The 19,153-nt window shown below is 43.7% G+C and overlaps 1 protein-coding gene across 3 annotated transcripts in view; it reads right to left on the reverse strand.

Annotated features, from left to right (window-relative positions):
- The window catches only part of pde8b (phosphodiesterase 8B), a 62,597-nt gene that overhangs the window by 9,857 nt on the left and 33,587 nt on the right, over window positions 1–19,153 (reverse strand). For 2 of the 3 annotated variants that reach the window (XM_062057421.1, XM_062057422.1), the window contains 8 exons: window positions 16,005–16,056; window positions 12,804–12,881; window positions 12,665–12,741; window positions 9,110–9,274; window positions 9,001–9,037; window positions 8,814–8,931; window positions 6,478–6,676; window positions 857–1,074 (listed from right to left, as the gene is read on the reverse strand). In XM_062057421.1, coding sequence (XP_061913405.1) covers window positions 857–1,074; window positions 6,478–6,676; window positions 8,814–8,931; window positions 9,001–9,037; window positions 9,110–9,274; window positions 12,665–12,741; window positions 12,804–12,881; window positions 16,005–16,056 — 944 coding nt within the window. The remainder of the gene's footprint in view (window positions 1–856; window positions 1,075–6,477; window positions 6,677–8,813; window positions 8,932–9,000; window positions 9,038–9,109; window positions 9,275–12,664; window positions 12,742–12,803; window positions 12,882–16,004; window positions 16,057–19,153) is intronic. The other variant, XR_009827131.1, reaches the window with a different exon arrangement.

The following is a 19,153-nucleotide window of genomic DNA, read 5'->3' on the forward strand; positions in this document are numbered from 1 at the left end:
CGGGTACCATTCACATTTGAACAGATACGATTTTTTAGGTTAGAACATATATGATCAGCAAAAAAAGTTAGCATAAAACGTTAGCATGCTAATATAGCATACGTCCAAGATGGGGCGCCAAGTATCAAACATCATGATATTTAGAATGGCATCTGGTCAGGATGCCACCTGAACGCCTCCCTAGGGAGGTGTTTAGGGCACGTCCGACCGGTAGGAGGCCACGGGGAAGACCCAGGACACGTTGGGAAGACTATGTCTCCCGGCTGGCCTGGGAACGCCTCGGGATCCCCCGGGAAGAGCTAGACGAAGTGGCTGGGGAGAGGGAAGTCTGGGCTTCCCTGCTTAGGCTGCTGCCCCCGCGACCCGACCTCGGATAAGCGGAAGAAGATGGATGGATGGATGGCATACAAAATTAGCAACAAAAAAAAAGCTATCATAAAACGTTAACATGCTATGCTATGCTAACACAACACAATCTAGCAAAACATGTTAGCATGCTAACGTTGCAGACTAAACTCCCTCTAAGTAACGTTGCAATAATCAACAACAAAGCGCTCTTCCAAAATGGGCTAGCTTGATGCTAACTTACATTGGATTTGCCATAGACAGGCTACTATTAGCATTTGACATGGCGCTTACATACTGAGTGCTGCCATCTAATGTCTTGGAGGTGCAACTGCATTGCAAATGTAATAATAATCAGCTCCCTTTTACAATTGACATTAATAAAATAAGTTTTCAAACCATTAATACTCATTAAAAAAATACCAAAAATTGGTATCGGTATCAATTCCGAGGCACTAGGAATCGGTACCGTATCGACCCTAGTCAACGGGTGAAGCAAAGCGCCACTGACCGTTCCATGTTCTTGAAGATGTTGCTCCTGCCGTCCCGCACGGTCATCTGGAAGGCGAGGGCGGCGTGGTGACTCTCCAGCACGGCCGTGTCGTTGTACAAGATGGCCAGCTCGCTGCCTGCGTTGCACAGGAAGGAGTTGGTGCGGCCCGGGTGGTCCACGTCGTGCACGGTGGCGGCAATCAGCGCCGCCACCTGGTCCAGCTGGTCTAGGCTGCTCTGGACAAAAACAGCGGTGACGCACGGCCAGGTCAGACATTGGTGTAGCTGAGGCGTCCCACAAGCATCTATCCTCTGCACCCTTACATTCTCCCACTGATTATTGCACTGGCAGCATTATTTTATACCAAATGAAGCACTCATGCAATCATAATGTCTACATCATATTAGACCAGCAAATAGCGAGTAGCGACTGGTGAGTAGCAACCAGTGAGTAATGACTAGCAAGTAGCGAGTAGCAACCAACGGGTAGTGACCAGAAACTAGCGAGTAGTGACAAGCGAGTAGCGACCAGTGAGTAGTGACTAGCAAGTAGTGACTAGCGAGTAGTGACTAGCAAATAGCGACCAACGAGTAGTGACTAGCAAGTAGTGACTAGCGACCAGCGAGTAGTGACTAGCGAGTAGTGACTAGCGAGTAGCGACCAGTGAGTAGTGACTAGCGACCAGCGAGTAGTGACTAGCGACCAGCGAGTAGTGACTAGTGAGTAGCGACCAGCGAGTAGTGACTAGCAAGTAGCAACTAGCGACCAGCGAGTAGTGACTAGCAAGTAGCGACTAGCGACCAGCGAGTAGTGACTAGCAAGTAGCGACTAGCGAGTAGTGACTAGCGAGTAGGGACTAGCGACCAGCGAGTAGTGACTAGCGAGTAGCGACTAGCAACCAGCGAGTAGTGACTAGCAAGTAGTGACCAGCGAGTAGTGACTAGCGAGTAGCGACCAGCGAGTAGTGACTAGCAAGTAGTGACTAGCAAGTAGCGACCAGTGAGTAGTGACTAGCGACCAGTGAGTAGTGACTAGCAAGTAGCGACCAGCGAGTAGTGACTAGCAAGTAGCGACCAGCGAGTAGTGACTAGCAAGTAGCGACTGGCAACCAGTGAGTAGTGACCAGCAAGTAGCAACTAGCGACCAGTGAGTACTGACTAGCGACCAGCGAGTAATGACTAGCAACCAGTGAGTAGTGACTAGCAAGTAGCGACTAGCGACCAGTGAGTAGTGACTAGCGAGTAGCGACTAGCAAGTAGCGACTAGCGACCAGCGAGTAGTGACTAGCAAGTAGCGACTAGCGAGTAGTGACTAGCAAGTAGCGACCAGCGAGTAGTGACTAGCAAGTAGTGACTAGCAAGTAGCGACCAGTGAGTAGTGACTAGCAAGTAGCGACTAGCGACCAGGGAGTAGTGACTAGCAACCAGTGAGTAGTGACTAGCAAGTAGCGACTAGCGACCAGTGAGTAGTGACTAGCGAGTAGCGACTAGCGAGTAGTGACTAGCAAGTAGCGACTAGCGACCAGCGAGTAGCGACCAGCGAGTAGTGACTAGCAAGTAGTGACTAGCGAGTAGTGACTAGCAAGTAGCAACCAGCGAGTAGCGACCAGCGAGTAGTGACTAGCAAGTAGCGACTAGCGACCAGTGAGTAGTGACTAGCAAGTAGCGACTAGCGACCAGTGAGTAGTGACTAGCAAGTAGCGACTAGCGAGTAGTGACTAGCAAGTAGCGACTAGTGACCAGCGAGTAGTGACTAGCAAGTAGCGACTAGCGACCAGTGAGTAGTGACTAGCAAGTAGCGACTAGCGACCAGCGAGTAGTGACTAGCAAGTAGCGACTAGCGACCAGTGAGTAGTGACTAGCAAGTAGCGACTAGCGACCAGTGAGTAGTGACTAGCGACCAGCGAGTAGTGACTAGCGAGTAGCGACCAGCGAGTAGTGACTAGCAAGTAGCGACTAGCGACCATTGAGTAGTGACTAGCAAGTAGCGACTAGCGAGTAGTGACTAGCAAGTAGCGACTAGCGACCAGCGAGTAGTGACTAGCAAGTAGCGACTAGCGACCAGCGAGTAGTGACTAGCAAGTAGCGACTAGCGACCAGTGAGTAGTGACTAGCAAGTAGTGACAAGCGACCAGTGAGTAGTGACTAGCAAGTAGTGACTAGCGACCAGTGAGTAGTGACTAGCAAGTAGCGACTAGCGACCAGCGAGTAGTGACTAGCAAGTAGCGACCAGTGAGTAGTGACTAGCAAGTAGCGACTAGCGACCAGTGAGTACTGACTAGCGACCAGCGAGTAGTGACTAGCGAGTTGTGACTAGCAAGTAGTGACTAGCAAGTAGCGACTAGCGACCAGTGAGTATTGACTAGCAAGTAGCGACTAGCGAGTAGTCACTAGCAAGTAGCGACTAGCAACCAGCGAGTGGTGACTAGCAAGTAGTGACTAGCGACCAGTGAGTAGTGACTAGCAAGTAGTGACTAGCAAGTAACGACTAGCGACCAGTGAGTAGTGACTAGCAAGTAGCGACTAGCGACCAGTGACTAGCAAGTAGCGACTAGCGACCAGTGAGTAGTGACTAGCAAGTAGCGACTAGCGACCAGTGAGTAGTGACTAGCAAGACAATCATTGGTACTTTAATCTTTAAGTAGCGACTAGCGACCAGTGAGTAGTGACTAGCAAGTAGCGACCAGTGAGTAGTGACTAGCAAGTAGCGACTAGCGACCAGTGAGTAGTGACTAGCAAGTAGCGACTAGCGAGTAGTGACTAGCAAGTAGCGACTAGTGACCAGCGAGTAGTGACTAGCAAGTAGCGACCAGTGAGTAGTGACTAGCAAGTAGTGACAAGCGACCAGTGAGTAGTGACTAGCAAGTAGCGACCAGTGAGTAGTGACTAGCAAGTAGCGACTAGCGACCAGCGAGTAGTGACTAGCAAGTAGCGACTAGCGACCAGTGAGTAGTGACTAGCAAGTAGCAACTAACGACCAGTGACCAGTGAGTAGTGACTAGCGAGTAGCGAGTAGTGACTAGCAAGTAGTGACTAGCAAGTAGTGACTAGCAAGTAGCGACTAGCGACCAGTGAGTATTGACTAGCAAGTAGCGACTAGCGAGTAGTCACTAGCAAGTAGCGACTAGCGACCAGCGAGTAGTGACTAGCAAGTAGTGACTAGCGACCAGTGAGTAGTGACTAGCAAGTAGCGACTAGCGACCAGTGAATAGTGACTAGCAAATAGCGACTAGCGACCAGTGAGTAGTGACTAGCAAGTAGCGACTAGCGAGTAGTCACTAGCAAGTAGCGACTAGCGACCAGCGAGTAGTGACTAGCAAGTAGTGACTAGCGACCAGTGAGTAGTGACTAGCAAGTAGCGACTAGCGACCAGTGAGTAGTGACTAGCAAGTAGCGACTAGCGACCAGTGAGTAGTGACTAGCAAGTAGCGACTAGCGACCAGTGAGTAGTGACTAGCAAGACAATCATTGGTACTTTAATCTTTAATCTTAAAGTAGCGACTAGTGACCAGTGAGTAGTGACTAGCAAGTAGCGACCAGTGAGTAGTGACTAGCAAGTAGCGACTAGCGACCAGTGAGTAGTGACTAGCAAGTAGCGACCAGTGAGTAGTGACTAGCAAGAAGCGAGTAGCGACCAGTGAGTAGTGACTATCAAGTAGCGACTAGCGACCAGTGAGTAGTGACTAGCAAGTAGCGACTAGCGACCAGTGAGTAGTGACTAGCAAGTAGCGACTAGCGACCAGCGAGTAGTGACTAGCAAGTAGCGACCAGTGAGTAGTGACTAGCAAGTAGCGACTAGCGACCAGTGAGTAGTGACTAGCGACCAGCGAGTAGTGACTAGCGAGTAGCGACCAGCGAGTAGTGACTAGCAAGTAGCGACTAACGACCAGCGAGTAGTGACTAGCAAGTAGCGACCAGCGAGTAGTGACTAGCAAGTAGCGACTAGCGACCAGTGAGTAGTGACTAGCAAGTAGCGACTAGCGACCAGTGAGTAGTGACTAGCAAGTAGCGACTAGCGACCAGTGAGTAGTGACTAGCAAGTAGCGACTAGCGACCAGTGAGTAGTGACTAGCAAGTAGCGACTAGCGACCAGTGAGTAGTGACTAGCAAGTAGCGACTAGCGACCAGTGAGTAGTGACTAGCAAGTAGCGACTAACGACCAGCGAGTAGTGACTAGCAAGTAGCGACCAGCGAGTAGTGACTAGCAAGTAGCGACTGGCAACCAGTGAGTAGTGACCAGCAAGTAGCAACTAGCGACCAGTGAGTACTGACTAGCGACTAGCGAGTAGTGACTAGCAACCAGTGAGTAGTGACTAGCAAGTAGCGACTAGCGACCAGTGAGTAGTGACTAGCGAGTAGCAACTAGGGAGTAGTGACTAGCAAGTAGCGACTAGCGAGTAGCGACCAGCGAGTAGTGACTAGCAAGTAGCGACTAGCGACTAGCAAGTAGCGACCAGCGAGTAGTGACTAGCAAGTAGTGACTAGCAAGTAGCGACTAGCGACCAGTGAGTAGTGACTAGCAAGTAGCGACTAGCGACTAGTGAGTAGTGACTAGCAACCAGTGAGTAGTGACTAGCAAGTAGCGACTAGCAACCAGTGAGTAGTGACTAGCGAGTAGCGACTAGCGAGTAGTGACTAGCAAGTAGCGACTAGCGACCAGCGAGTAGCGACCAGCGAGTAGTGACTAGCAAGTAGTGACTAGCGAGTAGTGACTAGCGAGTAGTGACTAGCAAGTAGCGACCAGCGAGGAGTGACTAGCAAGTAGTGACTAGCAAGTAGCGACTAGCGACCAGTGAGTAGTGACTAGCAAGTAGCGACTAGCGACCAGTGAGTAGTGACTAGCAAGTAGCGACTAGCGACCAGCGAGTAGTGACTAGCAAGTATCGACTAGTGACCAGCGAGTAGTGACTAGCAAGTATCGACTAGCGACCAGTGAGTAGTGACTAGCAAGTAGCGACAAGCGACCAGTGAGTAGTGACTAGCAAGTAGCGACTAGCGACCAGTGAGTAGTGACTAGTAAGTAGCGACTAGCGACCAGTGAGTAGTGACTAGCAAGTAGCGACTAGCGACCAGTGAGTAGTGACTAGCAAGTAGCGACTAGCGACCAGTGAGTAGTGACTAGCAAGACAATCATTGGTACTTTAATCTTAAAGTAGCGACTAGCGACCAGTGAGTAGTGACTAGCAAGTAGCGACCAGTGAGTAGTGACTAGCAAGTAGCGACTAGCGACCAGTGAGTAGTGACTAGCAAGTAGCGACCAGTGAGTAGTGACTAGCAAGTAGCGAGTAGCGACCAGTGAGTAGTGACTATCAAGTAGCGACTAGCGACCAGTGAGTAGTGACTAGCAAGTAGCGACTAGCGACCAGCGAGTTGTGACTAGCAAGTAGCGACCAGTGAGTAGTGACTAGCAAGTAGCGACCAGTGAGTAGTGACTAGCGAGTAGTGACTAGCAAGTAGCGACCAGTGGGTAGTGACTAGCGAGTAGTGACTAGTTTTGCCTCCGCCCACAGGGATAAAGGTTGTGGATGACTGACAAGAGTTCATTGAATTCTGCTATTGAATAAAAAGAGTGAACCCTCTCGCACAGTATTTGAAAGTGAAAGGGAAACAAACAGTGGGTGCTGTATTAGCTGCACCAACCTTGACTCGCTCCTTGCGCAGGAAGTAGGCGGTGGCGTGCAAGACGTCGGCGGCGTGCGTGGAGTTGTGGTAGGAGTTGGAGGAGTGGTAGCTGGCCTCCATGAGCTGCAGCCAGCACCGCAGCGAGGCCTCGGAGCAGCTCAGGAAGTCACACACGCTAAAACTGCTGAAGATCTTCAGGCCCAGGTAGGTCAGCGGCCTGACAGGGACAATGGATGCAAGACTTCTAGAACAATCCTCTCAGCTATAGCAAATATTTATTACTTCACATATTAAGAGCAAATATTTATTAGTTTACATAATATTATATTCATTACTTTACAAATTAATATTAAATATGTATTACTTCACATATTAATATAAAATATCAATTACTTTACATAATATATTTATTACTTCACATATTAATATCAAATATTTATTAGTTTACATAATAATATGTTTATTACTTCACAAATTAATATTAAATATTTATTAATTCACATAATATCAAATATGAATTAGTTTACATAATAATATATTTATTCCTTCACAAATGAATATTAAATATGTATTACTTCATATATAAATACAAAATATTTATTACTTCATATTTTAATATATTTATTACTTCATATTTTAATATATTTATTACTTTACATAATATAAAATATGTATTACTTTACATATTAATGTAAAATATGTATTACTTCAAGTATTAATGTAAAATATGTATTACTTCACATATTAAAATTAAATATGTATTACTTTACATATTAATGTAAAATATTTATTACTTCACATAATATAAACTATTAGTTTACATATTGATTTTAAAATATCTAATACTTCACATAATATAAAATATTAGTTTACATATTGATATGAAATATTTATTACTTCACATATTAATATAAAATATGTATTACTTCACATAGTAATATAAACTATTCATTAGTTTACATATTGATATAAAATATGTATTATTTCACATAGTAATATAACGTATGTATTAGTTTACATATTAATGTAAAATATTTTACTTCACATAATATAAAATATTTATTAGTTTACATATTAACATAAAATATGTATTACTTTACATATTAATATAAAATATTTATTACTTCACATTTTGATATATTTATTACTTCACAAAATATAAAATATTTATTACTTTACATATTAATATAAAATATTTATTACTTCACATTTTGATATATTTATTACTTCACATAATATAAAATATTTATTACTTCACATTTTGATATATTTATTACTTTACATATTAATATAAAATATGTATTACTTCACATATTAAAATTAAATATTTATTACTTTACATATTAATGTAAAATATTTATTACTTCTCATATTAATATAAACTATTTATTAGCTTACACATTGATATAAAATATTTAATACTTCACATATTAATACAACATATGAGTTTATTTATTGATATACAATATTTATTACTTCACATAGTAATATAAAATATTTATTAGTTTACATATTAATGTAAAATATTTATTACTTCACATATTAATATAAAATATTTATTACTTCACATAATGTAAAATATGTATTACTTTACATATTAACATAAAATATGTATTACTTCACATATTAAAATTAAATATTTATTACTTAACATTTTAATGTAAAATATTTATTACTTCACATATTAATATAAACTATTTATTATCTTACATATTGATATAAATATTTAATACTTCACATATTAATATAAACTATTTATTAGTTTACATATTGATAAAACATATTTATTACTTCACATAGTAATATAAACTATTCATTAGTTTACATATTGATAAAACATTTATTACTTCACATAGTAATATGAACTATTCATTAGTTTACATATTGATATAAAATATGTATTATTTCACGTAGTAATATAAAATATGTATTAGTTTAAATATTAATGTAAAATATTTATTACTTCATATATTAATATAAAATATTTATTACTTCACATATTAATATAAAATATTTGTTTAAATATTAATATAAAATATGTATTACTTCACATATTAATATAACATATTTATTAGTTTACATATTAATATAAAATATGTGTTAGTTTACATATTAATATAAAATATGTATTACTTTACATATTAATATCAAATATTTATTACTTAAAATTTTGATATACAGTATGTATTACTTCACATAATATAAAATATTTATTACTTCACATATGAATACAATATTTATTAGTTTGCATATTAATATAAAATATGTATTACTTCACATATTTATATAAAATATGTATTACTTCACATATTTATATAAAATATGTATTGTGTTGCAGAAAGCGAGTACAATACTTCTTGTGCGTTGCCGCCTCCAAGTCCAGGATGTTGAACTCCCAGCGCTCCTCGTCGGCCACGGACTGCGGGACGTCACTCAGACTCACAGGGAGGGCTATCTGACTCTGACCATGGTCTGGAAGTCCACATTGACAGCGTGAGTCCACATCTGACTTCTACGAGTCCTCCACAACATGTGACCTACTTTTAAAGACGGTACCAGAGAGGCGCCGCAGTCCGTCCTGCAGAAGGAGATTGCTTGATTAGGACCGAGGGCATTTATTTATGAAAGCTTCCAAATGGACGCCTCCTACATTCATCAGCCCCCCGACCAGGTCGGTGGTGTGGGGGTCGTCCTCTGTGGAGGCCAGCTGAGGCGAGTACAGCTCCGTGGTCCTCAGGATCTCCAGCACGCGGTCCAGAGCCTCGGCTACGGTCAGAGGGCTGCTCTCTTGGGCCGCGTTGATGATGTTTATCACCTTTTTTTGGAGGGGATGGAAATGAAACACAGTATTTTTCACGGACTATAAGCCGCAACTTTTTTCCCACGCTTTGTCCACTGTGGCTTATAAACCGGTGCGGCTAATTTATGGAGTTTTGTGTTTAACAAAGTTTTCAAAAGACAATGAAAAAGTTATTGTTTGTGCTATTGCGCCATCTTTTGGCTGAAAGTGTTCTTGCTGTTTTGCGCCTTGAACTGGAAGTGTACCCCGTTTCGTGTAAGGATTCTCCATTCATCGCTCAAAGCAACCTTACAATGTAACTAAAACAATTCACACTTACTAAACCCTTGTGTGAAGTCTGTAGGAGTGTTTTCATGCACATTTGTAGGTGCTATTGTAATGTAGTCAAGCTAGCGAGTAGCAACTAGCAACCAGAAAATAGCCAGCGAGTAGTTACCAGCGATTAGCAAGTAACGACTCGTGAGTAGCAACCAGCAGGTAGTGACCACCGACTAGCAAATAGAGACTGGCGACCAGCTAGTAGCTACCGGCGACTAGCAAGTAGTGACTAGCAACTATCCACTAGAAACCAGTGGGTAGCGACCACCGAAAAGCAAGTAGTAACTATCGACCAGCAAGTACCAACCAGCAAGTAGCAACTAACAAGTAGAGACCAGTGAGTAGCGACCAGTGGCTAGCAAATAGCGAGTAGCAAAAAGCGAGTGGCAACTCGCAACCATCGACTAGCAAGTAGAGATTAGTGACCAGCTATTAGCAACCCGCAAGTAGAAACTAACAAGTAGCGACTAGTGACCAGCAACTAGTGACCAGCAAATAGCCAGTAGTGACTAGGGAGTAGCTACCAGCAACTAGCAAGTAGAGACTGCCGACTAGCTAGTAGCTACCGGCGACTAGCGAGTAGTAACTATCGACCAGCAAGTACCAACCAGCAAGTAGCAACTAACAAGTAGAGACCAGTGAGTAGCGACCAGTGGCCAGCAAATAGCGAGTGGCAACTAGCGACCACCGACTAGCAAGTACAGATTAGTGACCAGCTATTAGCAACCAGCAAGTAGCAACTAACAAGTAGCGACCAGTGACCAGCAACTAGCGACCAGTGACCAGTGACCAGCAAATCCCCAGTAGTGACTAGCGAGTCGCTACCAGCGACTAGCAAGCAGCGACCAGCGACTAGCGAGTGGGAACCAGCAGGTAGCGACCAGCGACTAACAAATAGGGACAAGAGAGTAGCGACCAGCAAGTAGAGACCAATGAGTAGCGACCAGCCACTCGCAAGTAGCGACTAGCAAGTAGCGACCAGCAAGTACCAAACAGCAAGTAGCAACTAACAAGTAGAGACCAGTGAGTAGCGACCAGTGGCCAGCAAATAGCGAGTGGCAACTAGCGACCACCGACTAGCAAGTAGAGATTAGTGACCAGCTATTAGTAACCAGCAAGTAGCAACTAACAAGTAGCGACCAGTGACCAGCAACTAGCGACCAGTGACCAGCAAATCCCCAGTAGTGACTAGCGAGTCGCTACCTGCGACTAGCAAGCAGCGACCAGCGACTAGCGAGTGGGAACCAGCAGGTAGCGACCAGCGACTAACAAATAGGGACTAGAGAGTAGCAACCAGCAAGTAGAGACTAATGAGTAGCGACCAGCCACTCGCAAGTAGCGACTAGCAAGTAGCGACCAGCGACTAGAAACCAGCAAGTAGCCACTAGCAACCAGTGGGTAGCGACCACCGACTAGCAAGTAGTAACTATCGACCAGCAAGTACCAAACAGCAAGTAGCAACTAACAAGTAGCGACTAACAAGTAGTGATCAGTGAGTAGCAACCAGTGACCAGCTAGTAGCTACCGGCGACTAGCAAGTAGTGACTAACAACTAGTGACTAGCCACTAGCAACCAGTGGGTAGCGACTAGCAAGTAGTGACTAGCAAGTAGTGACCAGTGACCAGCAAGTACCAACCAGCAAGTAGCAACTAACAAGTAGCGACAAGTGACCATCAAATAGCCAATAGTGACCAGTGAGTATCTACCAGCAAGTAGCAACTAACAAGTAGCGACTAACAAGTAGCGACCAGTGACCAGCAAATAGCCAGTAGCGGCCAGCAACTAGTGAATAGCAACCAGCGGGTAGCGACCACCGACTAGCGACCAGCTAGTAGCTACCGGCGACAAGTAGCGATCAGTGAGTAACGACCAGTGATCAGGAAATAGCCAGTAGCAACCAGCGACTAGTGAGTAGCAACCAGCGACTAGTGAGTATCTACCGGCGACTAGTGAGTAGCATACATCGACTAGTGAGTATCTACTGGCGACTAGTGAGTATCTACCGGCGACTAGTGAGTAGCTACCGGCGACTAGTGAGTAGCTACCGGGACTAGTGATTAGCAACCAGCGACTAGTGAGTAGCTACCGGGGACTAGTGAGTAGCTACCAGCAACTAGTGAGTAGCTACCAGCGACTAGTGAGAAGCTACCAGCGACTAGTGAGTAGCTACTGGCAACTAGCCAGTAGCTACCGGCGACTAGTGAGTAGCAACCGGTGACTAGTGAGTATCTACCAGCGACTAGTGAGTAGCAACCAGCGACTAGTGAGTAGCTACAAGCAACCAGTGAGTAGCTACCGGCGACTAGTGAGTAGCAACCAGCGACTAGTGATTAGCAACCAGCGACTAGTGAGTAGCAACCAGCGACTATTGAGTAGCAACCAGCGACTATTGAGTAGCTACGGGCGACTAGTGATTAACAACCAGCGACTAGTGAGTATCAAACAGCAACTAGTGAGTATCAACCAGCAACTAGTGAGGACCTACGGCGACTACTGAGTAGCAACCAGCGACTAGTGAGTAGCAACCAGCGACTAGTGTGTAGCTACCAGCGACTAGTGATTATCAACCAGCGAATAGTGATTAGCTACCGGCGACTAGTGAGTAGCTACCGGCGACTAGTGATTAGCAACCGGCGACTAGTGAGTAGCTACCAGCGACTAGTGAGTAGCTACCGGCGACTAGTGATTAGCAACCAGCGACTAGTGAGTAGCTACCAGCGACTAGGGAGTAGCTACCGGCGACTAGGGAGTAGCTACCAGCGACTAGTGAGTAGCGACCAACGACTAGTGATTAGCAACCAGCGACTAGTGAGTAGCAAGCAGTGGCTCAAACAAGTCAGTTTAGCTGATTGGAGAGCTATCTTGCGCTGCTAGCGGGTCCATGGCCATGACTTCTGTTTTGTCTGATCATCCGTTTTACTGCCCTGTTACAGACACTGTTTGGAAACAATTAAGGTATGTAAAAAAACATACCAGTATAGTCTGGTGCAGCTAATATATATTTATACATGTTTTTTTTCTGGGTGGGGCTTAAATAGCCCGGAAAGTACGGTACAGCGGACATGCAAAGAAGGCTTGACGTGTACTTTGGTGATGGGGGCCTCGATGGTCATGGAGTGGATCCTGGCGACGGAAGAATGTCTTCGGTTCTGTAAACTGGAAGCTGGAAGGAACACAGCCGTGTTTACGACTACTTGAGCTTTAAACCGGTCTGGCAGTTCTCACCGTCACTACTCCGGGAGCTGAGGGACCTGGCGTCCATGGAGTCTTTCCTCCTGTCGCGGTGGCGCAGAGAATGGCCGTCTGTCAAAGTGAAACATGCAGGAGATTAATGAAAGGAGCTCTGCGTCGTTTTGTCTAAGGGAAGGCAAACTCATGTTCACTGAGGGGCCAAGTTGCAGGTCCCCAGAGGGCCGCTTGGAATAGTGAATACAAATGTACAGTACCAAGGGGATTCATAGGGGCCCGTTCATCGCGGTTTGCCCGACACGTGAAACGTGACCAATCCACTTTGGCCGCCGGATGGCTGTAGAGTGTTGAATATCTTAAAGTGTGTTTTGTGGCGATTCCAATCAGCAAGTAGAGACTAGTGAGTAGCAACCAGCGAGTAGTGACTAGCAAGTAGCAACCACCAACTAGCAAGTAGAGACTAGCGACCAGCATGTAGCGACCAGCGACTAGCCACTATCAACCAGTGGGTAGAGACCACCGACTAGCAAGTAGTGACTAGCGACCAGCAAGTACCAACCAGCAAGTAGCGACCAGTGGCCAGCAAATAGCGAGTAGCAACTAGCGACCAGTGACCATCAAATAGCCAGTAGCGACTAGCGACCAGCAAGCAGTGGGTAGCGACTAACAAGTAGCGACGAGCAAGAGTCCAATAGCCAGTAGTGACCAGCGAGTAGCTACCAGTGACTAGTCAGTAGCAACCAGCGGGTAGCGACTAACAAGTAGCGACCAGTGAGAGGCCAATAACCAGTAGTGACCAGCGAGTAGCTACCAGCGACTAGCAATTAAGGACCAGCGACTAGTGAATAGCAACCAGCAGGTAGCGACCACCGACTAGCAAGTAGAGACTAGCGACCAGCTAGTAGCGACCAGCTAGTATCTACCGGCAACTACCAAGTATTGACTAGCAACTATTGACCAACGACTAGCCTCTAGCAACCAGTGGATAGCGAGCACCGACTAGCAAGTAGTGACTACTGACCAACAAGTACCAATCAGCAAGTAGCAACTAACAAGTAGCGACTAATAAGTAGTGACCAGCAAATAGCCAGTAGTGACCAGCGACTAGTGCATAGCAACCAGCGAGTAGCGACCACCGAATAGCAAGTAGAGACTAGCAACCAGCTAGTAGCTACAGGCGACTAGCAAGTAGTGAGTAGTGACCAGCAAGTACCAACCAGCAAGTAGCGATTAACAAGTAGCGATCAGTGAGTAGCAACCAGTGACCAGCAAAATAGCCAATAGTGACCAGCGAGTAGCTACCAGCGAGTAGCTACCAGCGACTAGCAAGTAGCAACTAGTGAATAACAACCAGCTGGTAGCGACCACCGACTAGCAAGTAGAGACTAGCGACCAGCCAGTAGCTACCGGCGACTAGCCCTTTGAGACACTTGTGATTTAGGGCTATATAAATAAACATTGATTGATTGATTGATTGACTAGCAAGTAGTGACCAGCGACTAGCCACTAGCAACCAGTGGGTAGCGCCAACCGACTAGCAAGTAGTGACTAGTGACCAGCAAGTACCAACCAGCAAGTAGCAACTAACAAGTAGCGACAAACAAGTAGCGACCAGTGGCCAGCAAATAGCGAGTAGCAACTAGCGACCATCAAATAGCCAGTAGTGACTAGCGACTAGCGACCAGCAACCAGTGGGTAGCGACTAACAAGTAGCGACGAGCAAGAGTCCAATAGCCAGCAGTGACCAGCGAGTAGCTACCAGCGACTAGTGAGTAGCAACCAGCGGGTAGCGACTAACAAGTAGCGACCAGTGAGAGGCCAATAACCAGTAGTGACCAGCGAGTAGCTACCAGCGACTAGCAATTAAGGACCAGCGACTAGTGAATAGCAACCAGCAGGTAGCGACCACCGACTAGCAAGTAGAGACTAGCGACCAGCTAGTAGCGACCAGCTAGTATCTCCGGCAACTACCAAGTATTGACTAGCAACTATTGACCAACGACTAGCCTCTAGCAACCAGTGGATAGCGAGCACCGACTAGCAAGTAGTGACTACTGACCAACAAGTACCAATCAGCAAGTAGCAACTAACAAGTAGCGACTAATAAGTAGTGACCAGCAAATAGCCAGTAGTGACCAGCGACTAGTGCATAGCAACCAGCGGGTAGCAACCACCGACTAGCAAAGTAGAGACTAGCGACCAGCTAGTAGCTACCGGTGACTAGCAAGTAGTGAGTAGTGATCAGCAAGTACCAACCAGCAAGTAGTGATTAACAAGTAGCGATCAGTGAGTAGCAACCAGTGACCAGAAAAATAGCCAGTAGTGACCAGCGAGTAGCTACAAGTGACTAACAAGTAGAGACTAGTGAATAGCAACCAGCGAGTAGCGACCACCGACTAGCAAGTGGAGACTAGCGACCAGCCAGTAACTACCGGCGACTGGCAAGTAGTGACCAACAACTAGCCACTAGCAACCAGTGGGTAGCGACCACTGACTAGCAAGTAGTGACTAGTGACCAGCAAGTACCAACCAGCAAGTAGCAACTAACAAGTAGCAATCAGTGAGTAGCGACCAGTGACCAGCAAGTAGCCAGTAGTGACCAGCATGTAGCGACTAACAAGTAGCAACCAGTGACCAGCAAAATAGCCAGTAGTGACCAGCGAGTAGCTACCAGCGACTAGCAAGTAGCGACCAGTGACTATTGAATAGCAACCAGCCGGTAGCGACCACCGACTAGCAAGTAGAGACTATTGACCAGCTAATAGCGACAAGCTAGTATCTACCGGCGACTAGCAAGTAGTGACTAGCATTTAGTGACCAGCGACTAGCCACTAGCAACCAATGGGTAGCAACTAACAAGTAGCGATCAGTGAGTAACGACCAGTGACCAGCAAATAGCCAATACTGACCAGCAAGTACCAACCAGCAAGTAGCGACTAAAAAGTAGCAACTAGTGAGCAGCAAAATAGCCACTAGCAACCAGTGTGTAGCAACCACCGACTAGCAAGTAGTGACTAGTGACCAGCAAGTACCAAGTAGCAACTAACAAGCAGCGATCAGTGAGTAACAACCAGTGACCAGCAAATAGCCCGTAGTGACCAGTGAGTAGCGACCAGCGATTAAGTGAGTAGCTACCAGCGATTAAGTGAGTAGCTACCAGCGACTAGTGAGTAGCAACCAGCGACTCGAGATTAGCAAGCAGTGGCTCAAACAAGTCGGAGTGAAAAGAAGACTTACCTGAGTGAGAAGAGTCCAAACAACTTCTGTCTTCCTTGAGGAGTTTGTGCACCTGACAAAAAAAAGCAGAGCAATTGAGAGAAGGAAAGAAGGTGACTGTCAGATTGATTCTTTCTAAACTATCACAAAAAACTTTGCGTTGAAATGAGTTCCTAGCAAGAAGACAAAAGGTGTCTTTGAAACCTACCAAGAAGAAGGCTGGTAAAACTCCACTGTGTCAGGGGGAAAGCCACATGAAGGCTTTTCTGTTTTCTCTCATGTATGGTAATCAACAGAAAGATATTGTTCTAACCCAAGGACTTCAAAGCGGACAGATGGCAGGATCTGCCCAATTTCCAGACGAACTCCTTTTGAACTATTTTAGGGACCTCTTTTTGAAGTATTTTACGAACTCTTTTTGAACTATTTTATGGACCTCTTTTTGAAGTATTTTACGAACTATTTTAGAACTATTTTATGGAACTCTTTTTGAACTGACCTTTTCTGTGAACTTTTTTGCGACCTTTGTCCTTTGGAAACAGCCAGGTGGTCGGGGAGGGTCCAAAATAAAAGAAGAAGGCTAAGTTCTGCCCAATTTCCAGACAAACTCTTTTTGAACTATTTTAGGGACCTCTTTTTGAACTATTTTACGAACTCTTTTTGAACTATTTTATGGACCTCTTTTTCAAGTATTTTACGAACTATTTTAGAACTATTTTATGGAACTCTTTTTGAACTGACCTTTTCTGTGAACTTTTTTGCGACCTTTGTCCTTTGGAAACAGCCAGGTGGTCGGGGAGGGTCCAAAATAAAAGAAGGAGGCTAAGTTCTGCCCAATTTCCAGACGAACTCTTTTTGAACTATTTTAGGGACCTCTTTTTGAACTATTTTACGAACTCTTTTTGAACTATTTTAGGGACCTCTTTTTGAACTATTTTACGAACTCTTTTTGAACTATTTTATGGACCTCTTTTTGAAGTATTTTACGAACTATTTTAGAACTATTTTATGGATCTCTTTTTGAACTGACCTTTTCTGTGAACTTTTTTGCGACCTTTGTCCTTTGGAAACAGCCAGGTGGTCGGGGAGGGTCCAAAATAAAAGAAGGAGGCTAAGTTCTGCCCAATTTCCAGACGAACTCTTTTTGAACTATTTTAGGGACCTCTTTTTGAACTATTTTACGAACTCTTTTTGAACTATTTTAGGGACCTCTTTTTGAACTATTTTACGAACTCTTTTTGAACTATTTTAGGGACCTCTTTTTGAACTATTTTACGGACTCTTTTTGAACAATTTTATGGACCTCTTTTTTAAGTATTTTACGAACTATTTTAGAACTATTTTATGGAACTCTTTTTGAACTGACCTTTTCTGTGAACTTTTTTGCGACCTTTGTCCTTTGGAAACAGCCAGGTGGTCGGGGAGGGTCCAAAATAAAAGAAGGAGGCTAAGTTCTGCCCAATTTCCAGACAAACTCTTTTTGAACTATTTTAGGGAGCTCTTTTTGAACTATTTTACGAACTCTTTTTGAACTATTTTAGGGAGCTCTTTTTGAACTATTTTACGAACTCTTTTTGAACTATTTTATGGACCTCTTTTTCAAGTATTTTACGAACTATTTTAGAACTATTTTATGGAACTCTTTTTGAACTGACCTTTTCTGTGAACTTTTTTGCGACCTTTGTCCTTTGGAAACAGCCAGGTGGTCGGGGAGGGTCCAAAATAAAAGAAGGAGGCTGAGTTCTGCCCAATTTCCAGACGAACTCTTTTTGAACTATTTTACAAACTCTTTTTGAACTATTTTAGGGACCTCTTTTTGAACTATTTTACGAACTCTTTTTGAACTATTTTATGGACCTCTTTTTCAAGTATTTTACGAACTATTTTAGAACTATTTTATGGAACTCTTTTTGAACTGACCTTTTCTGTGAACTTTTTTGCGACCTTTGTCCTTTGGAAACAGCCAGGTGGTCAGGGAGGGTCCAAAATAAAAGAAGGAGGCTAAGTTACTGTAAAGGGTACAGTGTAAAGACGACTCTCCTCAATATTGTGTCCAAATTGAATTCTGTCTCTGTTTGATTCTTTGCTTCTTGTCTTGTTTAATAGATGTCATCAGTGTTTGAACCTGTCAGGAATAATTGTCCAAAAGCAGATCTCTGTGTGGGGAATGTGATGACCAGCAGGAATGGAAACCATTTGGCAGCGGAATGCGAAAGGCTGACTCACCTTATGTTTATTTTCTTAGATACACACACAGGAGGGGAGAGAGCTAGCGCCTCTTTCATGTGCACAAATAGCCTGGACGCTAGCCCGTATCCCCGCGCTTAGCCCGAGCTTAGCACGGCGTGACGGAACTGGACTGGAGCCCGGCTGAGACACTGGATTGGCCGTTGTCTGTCCCACTATTAACTCACTCCTTTATCCAGATCCTCACCAACAATAATTTATCTCGTAATTATGACATTTTATCTCATAATTTCGACTTTATCTCAGAATTTTCACTTTTATCTCAAAATTACGACTTTGTAGTTTGTAATTATGAATTATTATCTCGTAATTTTGACTTTATCTCATAATTATGAGATTTGATCTCATAATTTCGACTTTATCTCATAATTTTCACTTTTATCTCAAAATTACAACTTTTTAGTTCGTAATTATGACTTTTTATCTCGTAATTTCGACTTTATCTCGTAATTATGACATTTTATCTCATAATGTTGACTTTATTGTCTTATAATTTCGACTTAATCTCAGAATTATGACATTTCATAATTTTGACTTAATTGTTTTATAATTATGACTTTTTATCTCATAATTTCGACTTTATCTCATAATTAAGACTTGATCTCAAAATTATGACTTCTTAGTTCATTATTATGACTTTTTACCTCATAATTTCGACTTTATCTCGTAATTATGACATTTAATCTCATAATTTTGACTTTATTGTCTTATGATTCAGACTTTTTATCTCATAATTATGAAATTGTATCTCATAATTATGACGTTATCTCATAATTTTGAGTTTTATCTCAAAATTACAACTTTTTAGTTTGTAATGAATTTTTATCTCATAATTATGACTTTTTATCTCATAATTATAAAGTTTTATCTCATAATTATCACTTTTTATCTCATGACTTTTTATCTCATAATAATGACTTTTT

This window comes from Entelurus aequoreus, linkage group LG08 (genome assembly GCF_033978785.1).
Source record: "Entelurus aequoreus isolate RoL-2023_Sb linkage group LG08, RoL_Eaeq_v1.1, whole genome shotgun sequence".
In the NCBI taxonomy this organism is placed as follows: Eukaryota; Metazoa; Chordata; class Actinopteri; order Syngnathiformes; family Syngnathidae; genus Entelurus; species Entelurus aequoreus.